Consider the following 22,974-nt stretch of genomic DNA (forward strand, 5'->3'; position numbering starts at 1 on the left):
CTTTGTGAAAAATTAAAAGAGAACCATTTAAATTGTTACAGTGCGGTGTTTAGTTTTGCAATTTAAAAAATGTTAGATGGAAGATGAATGTTAGATGAAAATTTTATAAACTTCTTTCCTTATTACAATTCGCCGACCATCTTTTTTAAAGTTATTTCTTGTTATAAACTGCACTCTGTCTACCAAATAGAACAATTGTGGCGTCATCTAATGAATGATTTCCCTAACACACGCGGGCGTCTTCAAAACAGCGGCATGTTATCACTTAGTAGCGTTGTTGTAACTTTGGCGGTTCAAATAAAATTAACGGCATAATTTTCAGTGGAATAATAAAGAAAATGAAGACATATATCACTCAGTTATCTAAGTTATCATATTTGCAAAGATAATATCATTCATGTGGACTAACAAAACCGCAGGAAAGCATATAATAAATACTATTCTCTGATTTACACATGCACGCTAATGTTCGTATTTTTCAGACAAAGAATAATTTTTATTTAAATTAACATACTGCTGCACCGGTATATAAATCTGATGGCTGTTCTATATTTAAAATAATAAGTTCCTAAGTGTCGTTTATCGTAGAATAACCCGTGTTTTGAGTTCTTATGCGTAAGAATATATCACAAGGCCGTAGGCCTGAGTGATGTATTGTTTCGCATAAGAACGAAAAAATCGGGTTATTCTACGATAAATCACACTTGGGAACTTGTTATTTCGATTCTAACACAACATACTAGTATCAACAGTGTTAAAAAAAAATGGTAACTACTTTTTACGACCGTGCTGCGCACCTGGATCGGATGACGTCATTGCACGCGCGTGGGTTATTGCAGAATAATCCGAGATAGATTTTGCTCTACATGTATGTAGGTTATTTGCTGGTCGTGTTAGAATCTCTGTTGACCAATTTATTCACGCGAAGATTTGATGACTGATCACTGCTCCACAGAAAACCATCTTTTTAGTACATAGTTTCGCAAAAAAACCAAACATTTATATAATTGTTCTTGTCTTACAACCTATGTCTTTGCAAAATACTTTCAAAATGACCATCGTGTTAAAATACTAGTTTTAGTCTCCATTTAGGTAATGCCGAGTATTTGCAGTGAATGCATAAGCACTCATCATACAGCATGGTGTGAATTTCAAATTAGATACATTGCCTTGCATTGGTATAATACATGACGACGAAACACTGAATTTCAGGGCAAGTGGAAATATAATGCCGTCAGCTTTACTCTAACATGTACATTAATATCAAAGCAAAATAAAATTCAAATGCAGAAATGTATATGTTAGATTTTAATGTTTTTTGGTTACTACATATCGAAAACATTTAAAGCTTTCTGTTTGTAAAGCCAGCGCCTTTATCTACAGCTCAACAGGTTAAATGACCTATGAAGGGAAGCTGATCGAATTCTGTCTTTGTATCAATAAAATACCTGAAATTTTACGCAGCATCATTTTATTGAATTATATTGATTTATTGATGATCAATCATTACATCTTGCCAGCCTGGTAATGTAATAAGCGACAATTCCATTAACTTTTAAAGTTCAAATACCTGAATAGTATTTGTGGTGAACATTTATTGAATCACTGTTACAGTAATAGCAGAGAACATATGTTTGATTTTTAACATCTAAAGTGCACAATCAAACTATCAATTTGTCATGGAAAAAATGACATTCAAAAGGTAATTAAAAATGATTGATGTTTAAATTTGATGAATACAATACATAATTTGCATATGTAAATTTTTAAACTACATATTCTACAATGGTATCGTTTAAAATAATAGATATGGAGCTTTGTGCAATACACATGGCAAATAGGACAAAGTTTATTTTCGTAGACAGTACATACAAGCGGTGTAGAGTTACTTGTGATCCTGTTGTCATCAATGATTTACTTAGTATTTAACTGAAGTACTGTTGAAAATATTTCCCAGGACTGACAACTACTGATGCAAACCACTAGCACTACAGCATTTGGTGAATCTCGTTAACTGTTCATGCAAGCGAAGCAAAACTTAAATGTGAGCGTCTAGAAGCAATGACTGCAACCAAATGTATTTTTCTGAATATAGTTGATTTGCAAGTCTTTTAGATCGAATAAAGATAACACATTTCACCCCATATTTGCTGTGTGTAATAGCGGTAATTTCAAAACCAACCCTCTTCATTTCCGTTCTAGTTTGCAATTTCTTTCATGAGTTAGACGTTAGTACTTGAATGCTGTAGACACGACTTTTCTCGTATGTCCATTTTCTTTTCTCGTGGTTGTTTTCACGCCTACAAAACATCAATCTTTAAAGCCAGTTATATGAGACAATGGACGGCCGGTACATAAGAGTTCGGTTTACTCAAACACGCCATATACTCATTAATGTACCTATTGTTTCTGTGGTCAATACGATCAACTAAAATGTTTTCAGTATTTAGAATAATACTACACTCAAATATTGACTGTTTGATCTCTGCTCCTTCACTGCATGAGATATAGGGTAACCAGACTTTAGATGTCCTGACTTCTCCAAGCATTCCCCGATCTAACGCCAATCCACCCGTAAAGTTCATACTTCGACACAAAATATCTGCAACGTCATCGTCGAAATTTCTTATTGCACATAATGTTCCCCATTCTCCACCCACTTTCATCTCAACCATACCAGAATCAGGCATTATGCCGTTCACCAGGCGAAGCTCATAAGCTGAAAATATATTATTTTTTTATTTTTGATGATAGATAAGCATTTTTTAAACGCTTTCATTTATCGCATATAATTATGTCACATCAGAAAATGACACATTTGAATAGATGTATTAAAATGAATTCCGGTTTCATTTTCTTTGAGCTCGATCAACCCGCAAGGAAAATTTTCTTCGTTAAGTTTCACAAGGCCACTTAGCCCCCATTTGTCTTTTAATGTGGAGAAAATTTTAATAAAACATAAATATAGTAGTTTCATAGGGCCAAACGACTTAATATTGACAAATTAGGAACCCCTTCTTGATTTTAAACAAATTCTCATTTTGATGTTTTATTGTATGGATCTCTTCATGAACACTGCTTCGTAAACTTAATCATGTGCGTGCGGATAATAATGATAATATATTATAAACATAACGCCATTAAAAACATTCAAAGTGTTTACACTGTTGCATGTTTTTCAAGACTGCTAACGGTTTTACTATTATTCACATGTAGTATTTTAAAAGAACTTTGCGAAATGAGTGATAAAGCTATTTGAATATGGTTGCAATTAATTTTGATTTAAATAGTCTATTTCAACTTGCATTTTAAAGGCATAAAGCATACTTATCTAAACTATACACTGAAGTTGAATTTTTTATACTTGCTCTATTATTGTCAATTGAACATTTATTTAGTATTACCTTTTGCGCAATAACCTTTTGCGCAATAACATCAGTTTACACATGCTTGGCTAAGTCTTGTCAATGTCAAAAAGTTCTGAATAATTTTCGAATACTTTACAAAGTTTCTTACATTTGTAAAAGAAACCGGTTCAAAATAAATGAACTAATATGTCCATAAAAATATTGAACCAAGATCTTGAGAAATCTAATCAGAAAACTTACGCTTGTCGGTATAACATAGGACCGCAGCAAACCACGTGCAGGAAGTGACGTTTCCCAACCGGAAACCATCACAGTCCTTGATCTTAGCCTCGTTTCCAACACAGTTCAGATGTGACAATATTGGCTCATTTTCTGTATAACGATTATACGGAAAAGATCTGAAAACGAAAGTTAGAAGTACAGTAGTGAACAAGACTGTTACGCACATTTACTTAACTTATGAAAACTACAGATGCTATTGAGTGTCTTGCACATTTATCCTATCCTATTGATAAATAGTCTCAGAAATGCTATTCGCAAATAAGAACTTATTTAGATATCTCTGCTACGTGGGTAACGTCAGTGACATAACTGCGAAGCCAACTTAAATTAATATCGCATGGAGACCACAGCCCAGCGATAGTCGAGCTACCGCCTACATAGTCTTATTTTTATTTTTGTCCCAGTTTTGGTGACCACTTCAGATTATTTAACCTATGTTATGAGAAACAATGAACATAATTTAGTTGTAACGCCTTGTTTTCAGCGCTACAAAACATAGGATCTCAATACAGGCAAGCCTCTTAACACAAAGGATTGCGGCTTAGAACCACTACTTCATTTTCTTTGTAAAATGGTACTCAGTAGTTTCCACTAGTTGAACTGTCCGTAAGAACCGTGAATACCAGAAAGGAAGAGGTCATATACAACTAAATTATCTGCTTTTGGGGAACAGCAATTAATCGGTTAGTGAAAAACACCAGTTACTACTATCTCTTTATATGCTATATCCTTCTAAATTCGTGGGTTAAACGAAAAGTTGATGCGCAATTTAGATTTTATACTAATATTACCTAAATCACTGTTGTTGTTCTTTTGGTATTGCTGTATCGACTTAAAAGGGAAATTCATCATTGTGAATTTAGTGAATCGACCATGTTGTGGCTTATGTTTACTTTCAGTCGTGGGTTCTGATTGGCGAGTTAGTTTTAGCAACAAAATAGGATACTATCATATCAGTTTCGGTGACATTATATAAACTTGCTATTTTTCAAAATAATTGATACAGCAAATTAAGGAAACCAAATGTATAATTTCCAAAATCAAAACATACTACAGAAACTATTACACTATTACGGTACTGACTTGCTGTTTCAGAGACAAAATTATATTTTCTTCTTTATGTTTAGTCGAAAAGAATGTATTCGTTACTCATGGCATACTTGTATTACTTTTCCAAAGCAGCTGCCCGTTACTAAAATCAGTGTCAGTATATAGTTTCAATAGTTTTCGGTAGTAATAAAGTTGCTTTGATTTTTTGTGTTACTTGTTAACACTGATGTTTGCTTATCATCACTGATTTTCTATTGCAACTATACCATTTTCTACCAGAAACAAATTCATTGCATTTATTTATTTCTAAAACCTGAGATAAGTATTGTTGCCCACGAATCAAGAAAAACCCACGACACTACAACAATGAGCCATTTATATATTTACAAAAAAAAACTAGTTCCTCATTTTGATGTGTACACTTAATACTCTTGTAAATTAGTTTAAATTTACATGGGCTTGCGACTTTAGCATTAGTCAGGATCATATACGTGTAAAATTCATTCAATTGAAACAGCAGCAACTCAGTGACAATCGACATCTAAATAACTGTCCTTGATTTTGATATATGAACAAAAGCTAATAACTGTATCTAATTATGTAAATATAGGCGTTGTTAAAGTTAGACATTTATCAATTATGATATCGGCAGCATTAAAACATCAGAACTCACTTCCTCAGATTCACAAGGACTGCGGTAACCTGCAAATATATGGTAGTGTTTTTCGATTTTAAAATTATTAAATCACAACTTGCGTTAGTTTAATATTCGTAAATAGAAAAACATATTATATTCTGCTACATGCTGCAGCAATATATCAAACTGCAGGTTATGAGTGGGTTAATCAAGACAGATGTATGAATACTGTTAACTACGCATTAATAACATACATGCACAGTATTTAAAGCGGCGTATGTCCAAATTTAGGATATAATTTTCTAAAATTTTGAGAAAAATAGTTCAGTACGTTAATCTTTGTGGAGAAAAATATAAACATGTAAATCGATCTGTTTTGGGAATTCTTATATATATAAAAACCCTCGCAAAGTCTCGTAAAAAGTTCTGTAAACAGTCGTGTAAAAGTAGAAGTTAGTTTTGTAACACTTCTAAGTACCTGCTTATACTTTTTCTATTCTTTACAATGTATTTTCTCATGTAAAGAATATGTTTTAGAACTGCTGAAATAAGGAAAAGATAATCTTAAGATAAAGCATGGCAGTTTCTGGTTAAATTTTCATTTACAGTATTGTATTTATGCTATGAAAATAATATCATTTTAGTACAATTCTTTTAATCCGAAAACTATAACTGTACATCAAAGCATTACAAGAAACAATAACATTTTTCAGTCTATTAAAAATGTTCCATACTTTGAAATACACCTGGAAAAGAGCTGCTTTAAAATACAAGTGAACACAAAAATTTCAAACAAAATGAATTATTATCATTTTACGAGTTTTGATAAATTATATATTAATATATGTTTCTATGGTGATCTTTTTTTTTTGAAAATATTATTAGATATGCACCTGCTTTAATGCAATATGATTGAATACGTGGAGTAACGATGTGAAAGTAACGAACGAAACACAAAGCAAAATGTTCTGATTTTGTTGTGAAACAACAGTTCATTTCACACACAAAATGTATGAACTATGAATTATAGCCTGTCGTTTTCAAGGGGGATTTAATAGGAGATTATAGTGATCACATGCTTTTATAGTGGAATATATTTACTTACTCCATAAGATTATATGAACGACCATTCTTGTATCCAAGCTCTCGGCAGACAACTTTGGCATCCGCATTATCAAAGTCATCACTGCAAACAAAACTCGTCTCACCTTCATGTTCAATCAGAACCTTGCCACTGGACGCTTGTCGACGGCCGCTTAACATTATTTTGTATCCAGGACCTAAATTGACAATCAACAGAGGTTCAAATTAAAACTTGTGGCGCTTCCTACAATTAGTAAAAAATATTTTGAAAAATTTGGTGTCGTGTGGTTTATTTCATCTATACATGTTACACATCTGTGTCCTTAAAATTCTATTTTACATCACAGAAAACATGGATCTTGGAAGTGATATACAGTTCCTCGCACAGAAGTGAGCGATCTGTAAACTTCTTAACTTTGTTGAGATCATACGCTTTAATGCCCTAGACACACTGTGAGGTATTAACAGATGTGTTTTTCTCACCACTGAAGACTGCCAAATATTTGCCCGGTTCTAGGGGATAGTATAATTAACTAAGATTAATAGTAAGTTTCCACCTGAGAAGGAACACTTTGATTTGGTAAGTCATACTTGACTGAGCAACTGATCTAGAAAGCTGTTGTAATTACAGGCTGGCCAATCAAACTCCATGACCTTAGAAATAACCTCTGACGTTAAAATTATTCTTTCCTAATTAACGCGACTCTCTGGCTGAACGCGCTCCGCGAATTACATATTACTCAACCCGAGGATGGAAAAGTGGCTTTTTTGAAGCATGCTAAACATCTTATTTGACAAAAAAGATGTTTGGCATGCTTCAAAAATGCAGACTTTCGAATACAATGGTACACCATAATATTGCCCGGTTGACCGTTAGATAAAGCGGCTGACTGTCACGTTTTCACTAAGACTGGTACGTTTTGCTTGGTTTCTGCCAAGGTTTGCTGTTTTTTTCTACGATTAAACTCGTTTATGCTACTTTTTGCATCTACTCCCCCTTAACTTTGTTTTGGCAGCCGAATCCCAAGACGGTACTTGATTGTTTTTTTCCTACTTGTGTGGGTGCGTTTGAAAGCTTGTGAGTCTATAACAGTGCCGTACTGTTTTCTTATGTGTTGCTTGTTCGTTTTTCTATGTTATTCAGTTGATCGTCGTTGTGTGTTTATCTTTGGTACATAAGTGTTTGCGCTATTGTGGTTTACGTTGTAGTGCAACTGAACATGGCATTCCCTTGTATATTCGTCCTTGTTCAACTTTCCTCTTCGGATTCCTCCCCCACCCCCGACCCCATTTCGCCCCTTACCATTTCCTTCCCTTTTATCAATATTTAGCTTATATCAATATGTACTTGTTGGATGTTTGAAGCAACCCGTCCTGAATATTTTTCAATTACAGTTTCTTTTTGTTGTGGGCCTACTATGTAAATGCGTGGCTCTGGGGCTGTGTTTTTGGTGCTCTGTGCTTCCGAGAAATCTACCCTTACCTATTATTTTTAGTACGTTTCAACTACGTTTTAATACGCTTTACAACGTTTAATAGGTATATGCTATGTATATCAAAATCCCACGTTTGTTTTTTACAGTCCAAAATAAATGTGTCTGGATAAATCATCATTACGCGTGTACCAGTATCTAATAGGACGTCTTTCTATGTATATTATCATTTTACTATAGGTTTCAAAAAAAAACGTACTAATACTTAACACTTATACCTGAAAGTGGGGCTTAAATAAAATAAATAAGCAAGGAAAATAAAATCACAGAAACATTCATTTCAAAAGGGAAGTCAAGCCATGTATTGAGCCACTTTTATAGCCATTTAACCATGTTTTTCATTTTAAACTGTAAATTCATTCACTGCGTTAATGGCAACAGAATTACTGTCATAATTCATGAATACAAAGTATTAAAGAGAGGTATAAAACAGGAGTGTGTTGTTGAAATGAAGCAAACATTTTATTTATTTCCTGTTCCTGTTTTCCCAAAACATACAAATTAAAACAAGTATCTTCATAAGATGATTGAAAATAATTAATTAAATGTCAATGTTTTAAATGTTTTCTTGTGTTCCTGTCCTCAATTAATATCAACACTAACAAAACAACATTGATATATTCTGTACATCTTTATGTTGACATGCTGTCAATCACTGTGAATTGAAAAGTCATATAACAACCAATGAAAATTAGCTAAATTCCTCGTAGGAATGTAATCTATTTTAAAACGTTTGCGTATAAAACCAGCTTTTACTGCATGCTAGATATCATAACACCCCTTTTCAATCTTTTATAACAGAAATAGTTTATATACTAACGTGTGGTAAATATTTTTCAACCTTTTAATATATCACTAAATAAGGCATTATCCGGTACGTCCAGCTGTACGCAATGCAAGTCTGATGAAACGAGAATGACGGACAGACAAACGGAGATAATTATCATTTTTCGGTTGAAACTATTTGATATTAGTAATATCTCAAACGTGTATGATGCATCAATCATGTATAAAAACCCTAACCTCAAAAAAAAACTTAAAATTATGCGTGACATTCATTAGTTGCCAACATGCCTTGTTGGCTGCTTTGTCATTCATTTAGCTTCTGCACCCTGTAAACGCAGTTATTCAAATGCAAAATGTAGGTTTTATGTAAACAACCCATGTCAAAATATTTTGTTCAGTATGGGATCACATCAAAATGTTGTTGTTATCAGAATGGCATGATTTGAATTGATAACGTAGAGCTGAACTCCTGCTTTATTTAATTGCTGTTTTAGTGCGTGACGAGAGAGCGTTTGAGCTAAAGTTATGCTATATTAAGTTTCTGTTTTTATTGCTTGAGGAAAACGTTAGAGCTAAGGTTCTGCTATATTACGTTTCTGTTTTTAATGCTTGACGAAAACGATAGAGCTAAAGTTCTGCTATATTACGTTTCTGTTTTTATTGCTTGACGAAAACCTAAGAGCTAATGTTCTGCTATATTACATTACTGTTTTAGTGCGTGATGAGAGAGCTTTAGAGCTCAAGTTCTGCAATATTACCTCTCTGGTTTTATTGCCTGACAAAAACGTTAGAGCTACAGTTCTGCTATATTACGTTTCTGTTTTTATTGCTTGGCGAAAACCTAAGAGATAATGTTCTGCTATATTACATTACTGTTTTAATGCGTGATGAGAGAGCTTTAGAGTTAAACTTCTGTTATATTACGTGTTTGTTTTATTGCTTGACGAAAACCTAAGAGCTAATGTTCTGCTATATTACATTACTGTTTTAGTGCGTGATGAGAGAGCTTTAGAGTTAAACTTCTGTTATATTACGTGTTTGTTTTATTGCTTGACGAAAACCTAAGAGCTAATGTTCTGCTATATTACATTACTGTTTTAATGCGTGATGAAAGAGCGTTAGAGTTAAACTTCTGTTATATTACGTGTTTGTTTTATTGCTTGACGAAACCTAAAAGCTAATGTTCTGCTATATTGCATTACTGTTTTAATGCGTGATGAGGGGCTTTAGAGTTAAACTTCTGTTATATTACGTGTTTGTTTTATTGCTTGAGGAAAACCTGAGAGCTAATGTTCTGCTATATTACATTACTGTTTTAATGCGTGATGAGAGAGCTTTAGAGTTAAACTTCTGTTATATTACGTGTTTGTTTTATTGCTTGACGAAAACCTAAGAGCTAATGTTCTGCTATATTGCATGACTGTTTTAATGCGTGATGAGAGAGCTTTAGAGTTAACTTCTGTTATATTACGTGTTTGTTTTATTGCTTGACGAAAACCTGAGAGCTAATGATCTATTATATTACTTTACTGTTTTAATGCGTGATGAGAGAGCTTTAGAGTTAAACTTCTGTTATATTACGTGTTTGTTTTATTGCTTCACGAAAATCTAAGAGCTAATGTTCTGTTATATTGTTTTAATGCGTGATGAGAGAGCTTTAGAGTTAAACTTATGCTATTTTACGTATTTGTTTTATTGCTTGACGAAAACCTGAGAGTTAATGTTCTATTATATTACATTACTGTTTTAATGCGTGATGAGGGAGCTTTAGAGTTAAACTTCTGTTATATTACGCGTTTGTTTTACTGCTTGACGAAAATCTAAGAGCTAATGTTCTGCTATATTGTTTTAGTGCGTGATGAGAGAGCTTTAGAGTTAAATTTATGTTATTTTACGTATTTGTTTTATTGCTTGACGAAAACCTAAGAGCTAATGTTCTGCTATATTGCATTACTGTTTTAATGCGTGATGAGAGAGCTTTAGAGTTAAACTTCTGTTATTTTACGTATTTGTTTTATTGCTTGACGAAAACGTAAGAGCTAATGTTCTGCTTTATTGCATTACTGTTTTAATGCGTGATGAGAGAGCTTTAGAGTTAAAGTTATGTTATTTTACGTATTTGTTTTATTGCTTGACGAAAACCTAAGAGCTTATGTTCTGCTATATTGCATTACTGTTTTAATGCGTGATGAGAGAGCTTTAGAGTTTAACTTCTGTTATATTACGTGTTTGTTTTATTGCTTGACGTAAACTTAAGAGCTAATGTTCTGCTATATTGCATTACTGTTTTAATGCGTGATGAGAGAGCTTTAGAGTTAAACTTCTGTTATATTACGTGTTTGTTTTATTGCTTGACGAAAACCTAAGAGCTAATGTTCTGTTATATTGCATTACTGTTTTAATGCGTGATGAGAGAGCTTTAGAGTTAAACTTCTGTTATATTACGTGTTTGTTTTATTGCTTGACGAAAACCTGTGAGCTAATGATCTATTATATTACATTACTGATTTAATGCGTGATGAGAGAGCTTTAGAGTTAACTTCTGTTATATTACGTGTTTGTTTTATTCCTTGACGAAAATCTAAGAGCTAATGTTCTGCTATATTGCATTACTGTTTTAATGCGTGATGAGAGAGCTTTAGAGTTAAACTTCTGTTATATTACGTGTTTGTTTTATTGCTTGACGAAAACCTAAGAGCTAATGTTCTGCTATATTGCATTACTGTTTTAATGCGTGATGAGAGAGCTTTAGAGTTAAACTTCTGTTATATTACGTGTTTGTTTTATTGCTTGACGAAAACCTGACAGCTAATGTTCTGTTGTATACATTACTGTTTAATGCGTGATGAGAGAGCTTTAGAGTTAAACTTCTTTTATATTACGTGTTTGTTTTATTGCTTGACGAAAATCTAAGAGCTAATGTTCTGCTATGTTGCATTACTGTTTAATGCGTGATGAGAGAGCTTTAGAGTTAAACTTCTGTTATATTACGTGTTTGTTTTTTGCTTGACGAAAACCTAAGAGCTAATGTTCTGCTATATTGCATTACTGTTTTAATGCGTGATGAGAGAGCTTTGAAGTTCAACTTCTGTTATATTACGTGATTGTTTTATTGCTTGACGAAAACCTAAGAGCTAATGTTCTGCTATATTGCATTACTGTTTTAATGCGTGATGAGAGAGCTTTAGAGTTAAACTTCTGTTATATTACGTGTTTGTTTTATTGCTTGACGAAAACCTAAGAGCTAATGTTCTGTTATATTACATTACTGTTTTAGTTCGTGATGAGAGAGCTTTAGAATTAAACTTCTGTTATATTACGTGTTTGTTTTATTGCTTGACGAAAACCTGATAGCTAATGTTCTGTTGTATTACATTACTGTTTTAATGCGTGATGAGAGAGCTTTAGAGTTAAACTTCTGTTATATTACGTGTTTGTTTTATTGCTTGATGAAAATCTAAGAGCTAATGTTCTGTTGTATTACATTACTGTTTTAACGCGTGATGAGAGAGCTTTAGAGTTAAACTTCTGTTATATTACGTGTTTGTTTTATTGCTTCACGAAAACCTAAGAGCTAATGTTCTGCTATATTGCATTACTGTTTTAATGCGTGATGAGAGAGCTTTAGAGTTAAACTTATGCTATTTTACGTATTTGTTTTATTGCTTGACGAAAACCTGAGAGTTAATGTTCTATTATATTACATTACTGTTTTAATGCGTGATGAAGGAGCTTTAGAGTTAAACTTGTGTTATATTACGCGTTTGTTTTACTGCTTGACGAAAATCTAAGAGCTAATGTTCTGCTATATTGTTTTAGTGCGTGATGAGAGAGCTTTAGAGTTAAATTTATGTTATTTTACGTATTTGTTTTATTGCTTGACGAAAACCTAAGAGCTAATGTTCTGCTATATTGCATTACTGTTTTAATGCGTGATGAGAGAGCTTCAGAGTTAAACTTCTGTTATTTTACGTATTTGTTTTATTGCTTGACGAAAACCTAAGAGCTAATGTTCTGCTTTATTGCATTATGTTTTAATGCGTGATGAGAGAGCTTTAGAGTTAAAGTTATGTTATTTTACGTATTTGTTTTATTGCTTGACGAAAACCTAAGAGCCTATGTTCTGCTATATTGCATTACTGTTTTAATGCGTGATGAGAGAGCTTTAGAGTTTAACTTCTGTTTTTTACGTGTTTGTTTTATTGCTTGACGAAAACTTAAGAGCTAATGTTCTGCTATATTCCCATTACTGTTTTAATGCGTGATGAAGAGCTTTAGAGTTAAACTTCTGTTATTACGTGTTTGTTTTATTGCTTGACGAAAACCTAAGAGCTAATGTTCTGTTATATTGCATTACTGTTTTAATGCGTGATGAGAGAGCTTTAGAGTTAAATTTCTGTTATTTTACGTGTTTGTTTTATTGCTTGACGAAAACCTGTGAGCTAATGTTCTATTATATTACATTACTGATTTAATGCTTGATGAGAGAGCTTTAGAGTTAACTTCTGTTATATTACGTGTTTGTTTTATTGCTTGACGAAAATCTAAGAGCTAATATTCTGCTATATTGCATTACTGTTTTAATGCGTGATGAGAGAGCTTTAGAGTTAAACTTCTGTTATATTACGTGTTTGTTTTATTGCTTGACGAAAACCTAAGAGCTAATGTTCTGCTTATTTTGCATTACTGTTTTAATACGTGATGAGAGAGCTTTAGAGTTAAACTTCTGTTATATTACGTGTTTGTTTTATTGCTTGACGAAACCTAAGAGCTAATGTTCTGCTATATTGCATTACTGTTTTAATGCGTGATGAGAGAGCTTTAGAGTTAAACTTTTTATATTACGTGTTTGTTTTATTGCTTGACGAAAATCTAAGAGCTAATGTTCTGCTATATTGCATTACTGTTTTAATTGCGTGATGAGAGAGCTTTAGAGTTAAACTTCTGTTATTTTACGTGTTTGTTTTATTGCTTGACGAAAACCTAAGAGCTAATGTTCTGCTATATTGCATTACTGTTTTAATGCGTGATGAGAGAGCTTTAGAGTTCAACTTCTGTTATATTACGTGATTGTTTTATTGCTTGACGAAAACCTAAGAGCTAATGTTCTGCTATATTGCATTACTGTTTTAATGCGTGAGGAGAGAGCTTTAGAGTTAAACTTCTGTTATATTATGTGTTTGTTTTATTGCTTGACGAAAACCTAAGAGCTAATGTTCTGTTATATTACATTACTGTTTTAGTTCGTGATGAGAGAGCTTTAGAGTTAAACTTCTGTTATATTACGTGTTTGTTTTATTGCTTGACGAAAACCTGACAGCTAATGTTCTGTTGTATTACATTACTGTTTTAATGCGTGATGAGAGAGCTTTAGAGTTAAACTTCTGTTATATTACGTGTTTGTTTTATTGCTTGACGAAAATCTAAGAGCTAATGTTCTGTTGTATTACATTACTGTTTTAACGCGTGATGAGAGAGCTTTAGAGTTAAACTTCTGTTAAAATTACGTGTTGTTTTATTGCTTCACGAAACCTAAGAGCTAATGTTCTGCTATATTGCATTACTGTTTTAATGCGTGATGAGAGAGCTTTAGAGTTAAACTTATGCTATTTTACGTATTTGTTTTATTGCTTGACGAAAACCTGAGAGTTAATGTTCTATTATATTACATTACTGTTTTAATGCGTGATGAGGGAGCTTTAGAGTTAAATTTCTGTTATATTACGCGTTTGTTTTACTGCTTGACGAAAATCTAAGAGCTAATGTTCTGCTATATTGTTTTAGTGCGTGATGAGAGAGCTTTAGAGTTAAATTTATGTTATTTTACGTATTTGTTTTATTGCTTGACGAAAACCTAAGAGCTAATGTTCTGCTATATTGCATTACTGTTTTAATGCGTGATGAGAGAGCTTTAGAGTTAAACTTCTGTTATTTTACGTATTTGTTTTATTGCTTGACGAAAACCTAAGAGCTAATGTTCTGCTTTATTGCATTACTGTTTTAATGCGTGATGAGAGAGCTTTAGAGTTAAAGTTATGTTATTTTACGTATTTGTTTTATTGCTTGACGAAAACCTAAGAGCTTATGTTCTGCTATATTGCATTACTGTTTTAATGCGTGATGAGAGAGCTTTAGAGTTTAACTTCTGTTATATTACGTGTTTGTTTTATTGCTTGACGAAAACTTAAGAGCTAATGTTCTGCTATATTGCATTACTGTTTTAATGCGTGATGAGAGAGCTTTAGAGTTAAACTTCTGTTATATTACGTGTTTGTTTTATTGCTTGACGAAAACCTAAGAGCTAATGTTCTGTTATATTGCATTACTGTTTTAATGCGTGATGAGAGAGCTTTAGAGTTAAACTTCTGTTATATTACGTGTTTGTTTTATTGCTTGACGAAAACCTGTGAGCTAATGTTCTATTATATTACATTACTGATTTAATGCGTGATGAGAGAGCTTTAGAGTTAACTTCTGTTATATTACGTATTTGTTTTATTGCTTGACGAAAATCTAAGAGCTAATGTTCTGCTATATTGCATTACTGTTTTAATGCGTGATGAGAGAGCTTTAGAGTTAACTTCTGTTATATTACGTGTTTGTTTTATTGCTTGACGAAAATCTAAGAGCTAATGTTCTGCTATATTGCATTACTGTTTTAATGCGTGATGAGAGAGCTTTAGAGTTAAACTTCTGTTATATTACGTGTTTGTTTTATTGCTTGACGAAAACCTGACAGCTAATGTTCTGTTGTATTACATTATTGTTTTAATGCGTGATGAGAGAGCTTTAGAGTTAAACTTCTTTTATATTACGTGTTTGTTTTATTGCTTGACGAAAATCTAAGAGCTAATGTTCTGCTATATTGCATTACTGTTTTAATGCGTGATGAGAGAGCTTTAGAGTTAAACTTCTGTTATATTACGTGTTTTTTTTTATTGCTTGACGAAAACCTAAGAGCTAATGTTCTGCTATATTGTATTACTGTTTTAATGCGTGATGAGAGAGCTTTAGAGTTCAACTTCTGTTATATTACGTGTTTGTTTTATTGCTTGACGAAAACCTAAGAGCTAATGTTCTGCTATATTGCATTACTGTTTTAATGCGTGATGAGAGAGCTTTAGAGTTAAACTTCTGTTATATTACGTGTTTGTTTTATTGCTTGACGAAAACCTAAGAGCTAATGTTCTGTTATATTACATTACTGTTTTAGTTCGTGATGAGAGAGCTTTAGAGTTAAACTTCTGTTATATTACGTGTTTGTTTTATTGCTTGACGAAAACCTGACAGCTAATGTTCTGTTGTATTACATTACTGTTTTAATGCGTGAGGAGAGAGCTTTAGAGTTAAACTTCTGTTATATTACGTGTTTGTTTTATTGCTTGACGAAAATCTAAAAGCTAATGTTCTGTTGTATTACATTACTGTTTTAACGCGTGATGAGAGAGCTTTAGAGTTAAACTTCTGTTATATTACGTGTTTGTTTTATTGCTTGACGAAAACCTAAGAGCTAATGTTCTGCTATATTGCATTACTGTTTTATTGCGTGATGAGAGAGCTTTAGAGTTAAACTTATGCTATTTTACGTATTTGTTTTATTGCTTGATCGAAAACCTGAGAGTTAATGTTCTATTATATTACATTACTGTTTTAATGCGTGATGAGGGAGCTTTAGAGTTAAATTTCTGTTATATTACGCGTTTGTTTTACTGCTTGACGAAAATCTAAGAGCTAATGTTCTGCTATATTGTTTTAGTGCGTGATGAGAGAGCTTTAGAGTTAAATTTATGTTATTTTACGTATTTGTTTTATTGCTTGACGAAAACCTAAGAGCTAATGTTCTGCTATATTGCATTACTGTTTTAATGCGTGATGAGAGAGCTTTAGAGTTAAACTTCTGTTATTTTACGTATTTGTTTTATTGCTTGACGAAAACCTAAGAGTTAATGTTCTGCTTTATTGCATTACTGTTTTAATGCGTGATGAGAGAGCTTTAGAGTTAAAGTTATGTTATTTTACGTATTTGTTTTATTGCTTGACGAAAACCTAAGAGCTTATATTCTGCTATATTGCATTACTGTTTTAATGCGTGATGAGAGAGCTTTAGAGTTTAACTTCTGTTATATTACGTGTTTGTTTTATTGCTTGACGAAAACTTAAGAGCTAATGTTCTGCTATATTGCATTACTGTTTTAATGCGTGATGAGAGAGCTTTAGAGTTAAACTTCTGTTATATTACGTGTTTGTTTTATTGCTTGACGAAACCTGTGAGCTAATGTTCTATTATATTACATTACTGATTTAATTGCGTGATGAGAGAGCTTTAGAGTTAACTTCTGTTTATATTACGTATTTGTTTTATTGTTTGACGAAATCTAAGAGCTAATGTTCTGCTATATTGCTTTACTGTTTTAATGCGTGTATGAGAGAGCTTTAGAGTTAAAACTTCTGTTATATTACGGGGTTTGTTTTATGCTTGACGAAAACCTAAGAGCTATGTTCTGCTATATTGCATTACTGTTTTAATGCGTGATGAGAGAGCTTTAGAGTTAAACTTCTGTTATATTACGTGTTTGTTTTATTGCTTGACGAAAACCTGACAGCTAATGTTCTGTTGTTATTACATTACTGTTTAATGCTGATGAGAGAGCTTTAGAGTTAAACTTCTGTTATATTACGTGTTTGTTTTATTGCTTGACGAAAACCTGACAGCTAATGTTCTGTTGTATTACATTACTGTTTTAATGCGTGATGAGAGAGCTTTAGAGTTAAACTTCTGTTATATTACGTGTTTGTTTTATTGCTTGACGAAAATCAAAGAGCTAATGTTCTGCTATATTGCATTACTGTTTTAATGCGTGATGAGAGAGCTTTAGAGTTAAACTTCTGTTATATTACGTGTTTGTTTTATTGCTTGACGAAAACCTAAGAGCTAATGTTCTGCTATATTGCATTACTGTTTTTAATGCGTGATGAGAGGCTTTAGATTTTAAACTTCTGTTATATTACGTGTTTTTTTTTTTTGTTTGACGAAAACCTAAGAGCTAATGTTCTGCTATATTGTATTACTGCTTTAATGCGTGATGAGAGAGCTTTAGAGTTAAACTTCTGTTATATTACGTGTTTGTTTTATTGCTTGACGAAAACCTAAGAGCTAATGTTCTGTTGTATTACATTACTGTTTTAGTTCGTGATGAGAGAGCTTTAGAGTTAAACTTCTGTTATATTACGTGTTTGTTTTATTGCTTGACGAAAACCTGAGAGCTAATGTTCTGTTGTATTACATTACTGTTTTAATGCGTGATGAGAGAGCTTTAGAGTTAAACTTCTGTTATATTACGTGTTTGTTTTATTGCTTGACGAAAATCTAAGAGCTAATGTTCTGTTGTATTACATTACTGTTTTAACGCGTGATGAGAGAGCTTTAGAGTTAAACTTCTGTTATATTACGTGTTTGTTTTATTGCTTGACGAAAACCTAAGAGCTAATGTTCTGCTATATTACATTACTGTTTTAACGCGTGATGAGAGAGCTTTAGAGTTAAACTTCTGTTATATTACGTGTTTGTTTTATTGCTTGGCGAAAACCTAAGAGCTAATGTTCTGCTATATTGCATTACTGTTTTAATGCGTGATGAGAGAGCTTTAGAGTTAAACTTATGTTATTTTACGTATTTGTTTTATTGCTTGACGAAAACCTAAGAGCTTATGTCCTGCTATATTGCATTACTGTTTTAATGCGTGATGAGAGAGCTTTAGAGTTTAACTTCTGTTATATTACGTGTTTGTTTTATTGCTTGACGAAAACCTAAGAGCTAATGTTCTGCTATATTGCATTACTGTTTTAATGCGTGATGAGAGAGCTTTAGAGTTAAACTTCTGTTATATTACGTGTTTGTTTTATTGCTTGACGAAAACCTGTGAGCTTATGTTCTATTATATTACATAACTGTTTTAATGCGTGATGAGAGAGCTTTAGAGTTAAACTTCTGTTATATTACGTGTTTGTTTTATTGCTTGACGAAAACCTAAGAGCTAATGTTCTGCTATATTGCATTACTGTTTTAATGCGTGATGAGAGAGCTTTAGAGTTAAACTTCTGTTATATTACGTGTTTGTTTTATTGCTTGACGAAAATCTAAGAGCTAATGTTCTGCTATATTGCATTACTGTTTTAATGCGTGATGAGAGAGCTTTAGAGTTAAACTTCTGTTATATTACGTGTTTGTTTTATTGCTTGACGAAAACCTAAGAGCTAATGTTCTGTTATATTACATTACTGTTTTAGTTCGTGATGAGAGAGCTTTAGAGTTAAACTTCTGTTATATTACGTGTTTGTTTTATTTCTTGACGGAAACCTGAGAGCTAATGTTCTGTTATATTACATTACTGTTTTAATGCGTGATGAGAGAGCTTTAGAGTTAAACTTCTGTTATATTACGTGTTTGTTCTCTATTGCTTGACGAAAAGCTAAGAGCTAATGTTCTGCTATATTACATTACTGTTTTAATGCCTGATGAGAGAGCTTTAGAGTTAAACTTTTGTTATATTACGTGTTTGTTTTATTGCTTGACGAAAGCCTAAGAGCTAATGTTCTGCTATATTACATTACTGTTTTAATGCGTGATGAGAGAGTTTTAGAGTTAAACTTCTGTTATATTACGTGTTTGTTTTATTGCTTGACAAAAACCTGAGAGCTAATGTTCTGTTGTATTACATTACTGTTTTAATGCGTGATGAGAGAGCTTTGGTCAGGAGTTAAACTTCTGTTATATTACGTGTTTGTTCTCTATTGCTTGACGAAAACCTAAGAGCTAATGTTCTGCTATATTACATTATTGTTTTAGTGCGTGATGAGAGAGCTTTAGAGTTAAACTTTTGTTATATTACGTGTTTGTTTTATTGCTTGACGAAAACCTAAGAGCTAATGTTCTGCTATATTGCATTACTGTTTTAATGCGTGATGAGAGAGTTTTAGAGTTAAACTTCTGTTATATTACGTATTTGTTTTACTGCTTGAAGAAAACTTTAAAACTAAAGTTCTTTTATACATCAATACTGTTTTAGTGCGTGGCGAGACTGCTTTTTAATGAGCTGATCTTCTGCTATATTACATGTCTGTTTTAATGCATGACGAAAACTTAAGAGTTAAAATCCTGCTATATCATTCTTCACGAAAGTTTTATGCGAAATTTCTTTTAATATTACATTCCAGATGAACGCACATAAATATAAACGGACTGTGAATTCTAAATTTCAAAACAAGTACATAAATTTGATGCGTTTCCACATAAATAGTTGTTTCTTAATTTCGAAACAATTACATAATTTTGAAGGCTTCTCCAAATAAACAGTTTTCAAATCACTTAAAATTGTTCATTATACATTGTTATATTGACGAAATCCGTAGCCGGGGTTTAAATGAACATTCCGATCATGGTTTTTATTGATGCAGAAAATATACAGATGGTAGTAGAAACGTTTAAAAGTTTAAATAATATCTTTAGTCATTGTTATGTTCTATAGTCTGATGTATGATACAATGTATGTATGGGTATGTCTGATACTCAAAAAGAATTTTAAAAAATGTCTTGTTGTGGAAAATATGGATGACATAGCAACTAGTGCAAGCCGGGAAACCAAAGCTTTGTATTACTTTGGCCTTAACTAACGTTATATAGTGTTTCATATGAAAACGTTAAATTATTGTTTATTTATATTGAAAAGAACTGTATTTTGCAATACGATTTGTGTTTTACATATTCCCTGTGTGCAGATTCAATCAACATAGACAGAGTTCTAGAGATTATCGAATATTGCCGCCGACGTCCAGTCGGTGGTTAATGACCAGGGTGCTTTCTATATGACGACAAATTTACAGCTGGATGTAAAATTTACACCCATATTATTTGCATTGGCGAAAAAAAATATATATCAGGATTTGGGTCACATGCTGTAGAGCTTTTTAGTGCAAATAAATAGACTCGCGTCTTTTGATTTACGGAATTTATTAATGATGGATCGACTATGTATTATTCATTAGTCAACAATAATCTTTAAATTAACATTGTCAGCATAATGTGTCTTACATGTGAAGCTTGACTTCAAAATTATTACACAAAAACAGAACACATGTTACATGTTTTGTGGTAAACTTACGTTGTTCTTAAAGTTTGTAAAGTTCTTTTTAAACTCAATGCATGAACAAATCGAAAAAGAAATGTTTATCCAATTTCAGTAGGGTGTATTTTTATTGTTGGTTCACAGTATGAACACCATCGTAAAATTTGCGTATGAGCACATAATTATGGGCATCACCATATCCCACTATGTGCCTAAAATATGCCGTAGGCTTTGCGCAGCGTGCAAATCTTGCGCATGTTAACAGTGTTTAAGAATCAACTTGTTTCACGAATCATACTGTCAGTGTATTATGTAGATAGTACTAGAAACAAATGTTAATGCTGCCGTGGAGTTCATGAGAAACGGATCAGCGTATGCAGCGACTTTCACTTCGCAATTTTAATTCAAATGTAGAACTTTCTTGTGAAAACAAATCTTTGTAGTACATTGCGAAACTATGTAAAAAGCCTGTAACACGCCTCTAAAGTGCTGCTTGCTGGAGCGTTACGGTTCAGAAACAGTTTACAAATTATGACATCAATGAACATGTTCTACGCTTCATTATTTTTTAATGAGTGTATTTCGAACAAATTCTCTGAAGAGCGTCTGTTATCTAAATGATTATGGTTAAAGAGCTGACGAAGTTGTAATTTAAAAACAAAACCAATTAAGACATAGCCATGAATCCTCATCAATACGGGTACCATCACGTATTTTCTTTTATGACATTTAAAAGGTTAAAGCAAATGAGGTGTACAATTATATCACCTGCTTATTATACGTAACTATGATTTGTTTTCAATGTTTCCATACAATTACAAAAAAAAAGTGCTTTGAAACGAGTATTGCGTCTGAAAATCTTTTGAAATACACGTTTTATTTGTTGTTGTTTTTTTGTAAAAATCTATAGCATGTTTTATCCTTTGCATATGACTTTATAAATAAAGTAATCAGATTTCTCCTATCAACAGTAATTTTTTAACAATTAGTTTAAGACTTCATCCAAATTGCGTACAAAATTATATAAATACCTGATTCAGTCGTTGTCGTCATTGTCGTCGTTGCCGTCGTTGTTGTTAACTGTTCTGTCGTAGACTTTGTTACTGGTGCTTCTGTATGGTCATTATGCAAATGGATATGCTCCGTGGTAATATCCGTGTTAGTTGTATCTTTATACTTTTCCTTGGGTACTGTCTTTTGAGTGTCTGAAGACTTAATGCTCCAAATATAAACAACACAGAAAACTATTAAAACGAACAACAAAGCAACTAGTAAAATAATTGTCAACGCTTTTCGAGCTGATGTAGATTTCATTTTTCGTTCTATACGTATAAAATCCACTATGTGTGTATGCATAACATCTGAAATCCTGTTCAGTTAAACCATAACTCGTGCAATATACTATGTAAATAACCAAAAACAATCCCGAGACGCGTAAATTAGTTAAATTCAAATTAGAAACGAAAAACGAAATTTGTTCTTTATAAACTTGAAAAAGAAGTTGCACACAAATAATTCATCATATTTTATCATCATTACACGGCGAAGATTTTTTTCACATTTATTTTTGTATAAGGAGGTGTTAGATAATAGATCAGTCACTGTCACCTTATCAAATGGTATAACGTTTTAAGTTACGTTACGGTGCATTGATTAAATGGTCAATAAAAACCCACGTTGAGCATAAATTTTATCGAGTTTGTCGTAGTAAAAAAAAGAAACATTGAATGCGAGGTTCAAGGAAATGCATCAAATTAAGGCCATATGAATAATAATCTATCATATCGGAGAACCAGCCATAATACTATATAACTTACGTTTTATATGCAAACAGACGTAATATTACGGAACGTCAATGCAAGCGAGTATGAATGCAAGTTAAAGTAGGTTGAAATATGTAGAGTTAAATATTTCAGAACAGTGATATTACAGTTTCCCCATTGAATTAATTGCAAGATGAGTCTGTCAAAATATGGCAGAGTAATAGGGACAATGATTAAATCAACGAAAAACGTAATATATTTATAGGTTGTTAGCTTTGTATCGGGAAATATTGCGCGACTTTAGGAGCGAAATAATCTAACGCTAAAGAACGAGTGCATATTTCCCGATGCAAAGATAATAACCTTTTTATTACATACAAATCTTCACGA

The 22,974-nt window shown here is 32.5% G+C and overlaps 1 protein-coding gene across 1 annotated transcript; it reads right to left on the minus strand.

Moving 5' to 3' along the window:
• Positions 1 to 354: 354 nt before the first annotated feature.
• Positions 355 to 22,604, minus strand: LOC123531895 (neurotrypsin-like). Its single transcript, XM_045313192.2, has 4 exons — positions 21,853 to 22,604; positions 6,443 to 6,617; positions 3,609 to 3,766; positions 355 to 2,719 (listed from the first exon to the last, which is right to left on the minus strand). The coding sequence occupies exons 1-4, from the start codon at positions 22,175 to 22,177 to the stop codon at positions 2,328 to 2,330; spliced, it is 1,050 nt and encodes a 349-aa protein (XP_045169127.2). The 5' UTR covers positions 22,178 to 22,604; the 3' UTR covers positions 355 to 2,327.
• Positions 22,605 to 22,974: the final 370 nt, after the last annotated feature.

Source organism: Mercenaria mercenaria, chromosome 11 (genome assembly GCF_021730395.1).
Source record: "Mercenaria mercenaria strain notata chromosome 11, MADL_Memer_1, whole genome shotgun sequence".
NCBI classification, from domain to species: domain Eukaryota; kingdom Metazoa; phylum Mollusca; class Bivalvia; order Venerida; family Veneridae; genus Mercenaria; species Mercenaria mercenaria.

What these genes read in the sequence shown, in the direction of transcription:
- LOC123531895 (XM_045313192.2), bottom strand. Translation starts at nt 22,177, where the DNA reads ATGCATACACACATAGTGGATTTTATACGTATAGAACGAAAAATGAAA. An exon ending in CGTTCATATAATCTTATGGA is followed by an intron (nt 3,767 to 6,442) that starts GTAAGTAAATAT and finishes TTTCGTTTTCAG; the next exon opens with ATCTTTTCCGTATAATCGTT. An exon ending in CCTATGTTATACCGACAAGC is followed by an intron (nt 2,720 to 3,608) that starts GTAAGTTTTCTG and finishes ATATATTTTCAG; the next exon opens with CTTATGAGCTTCGCCTGGTG.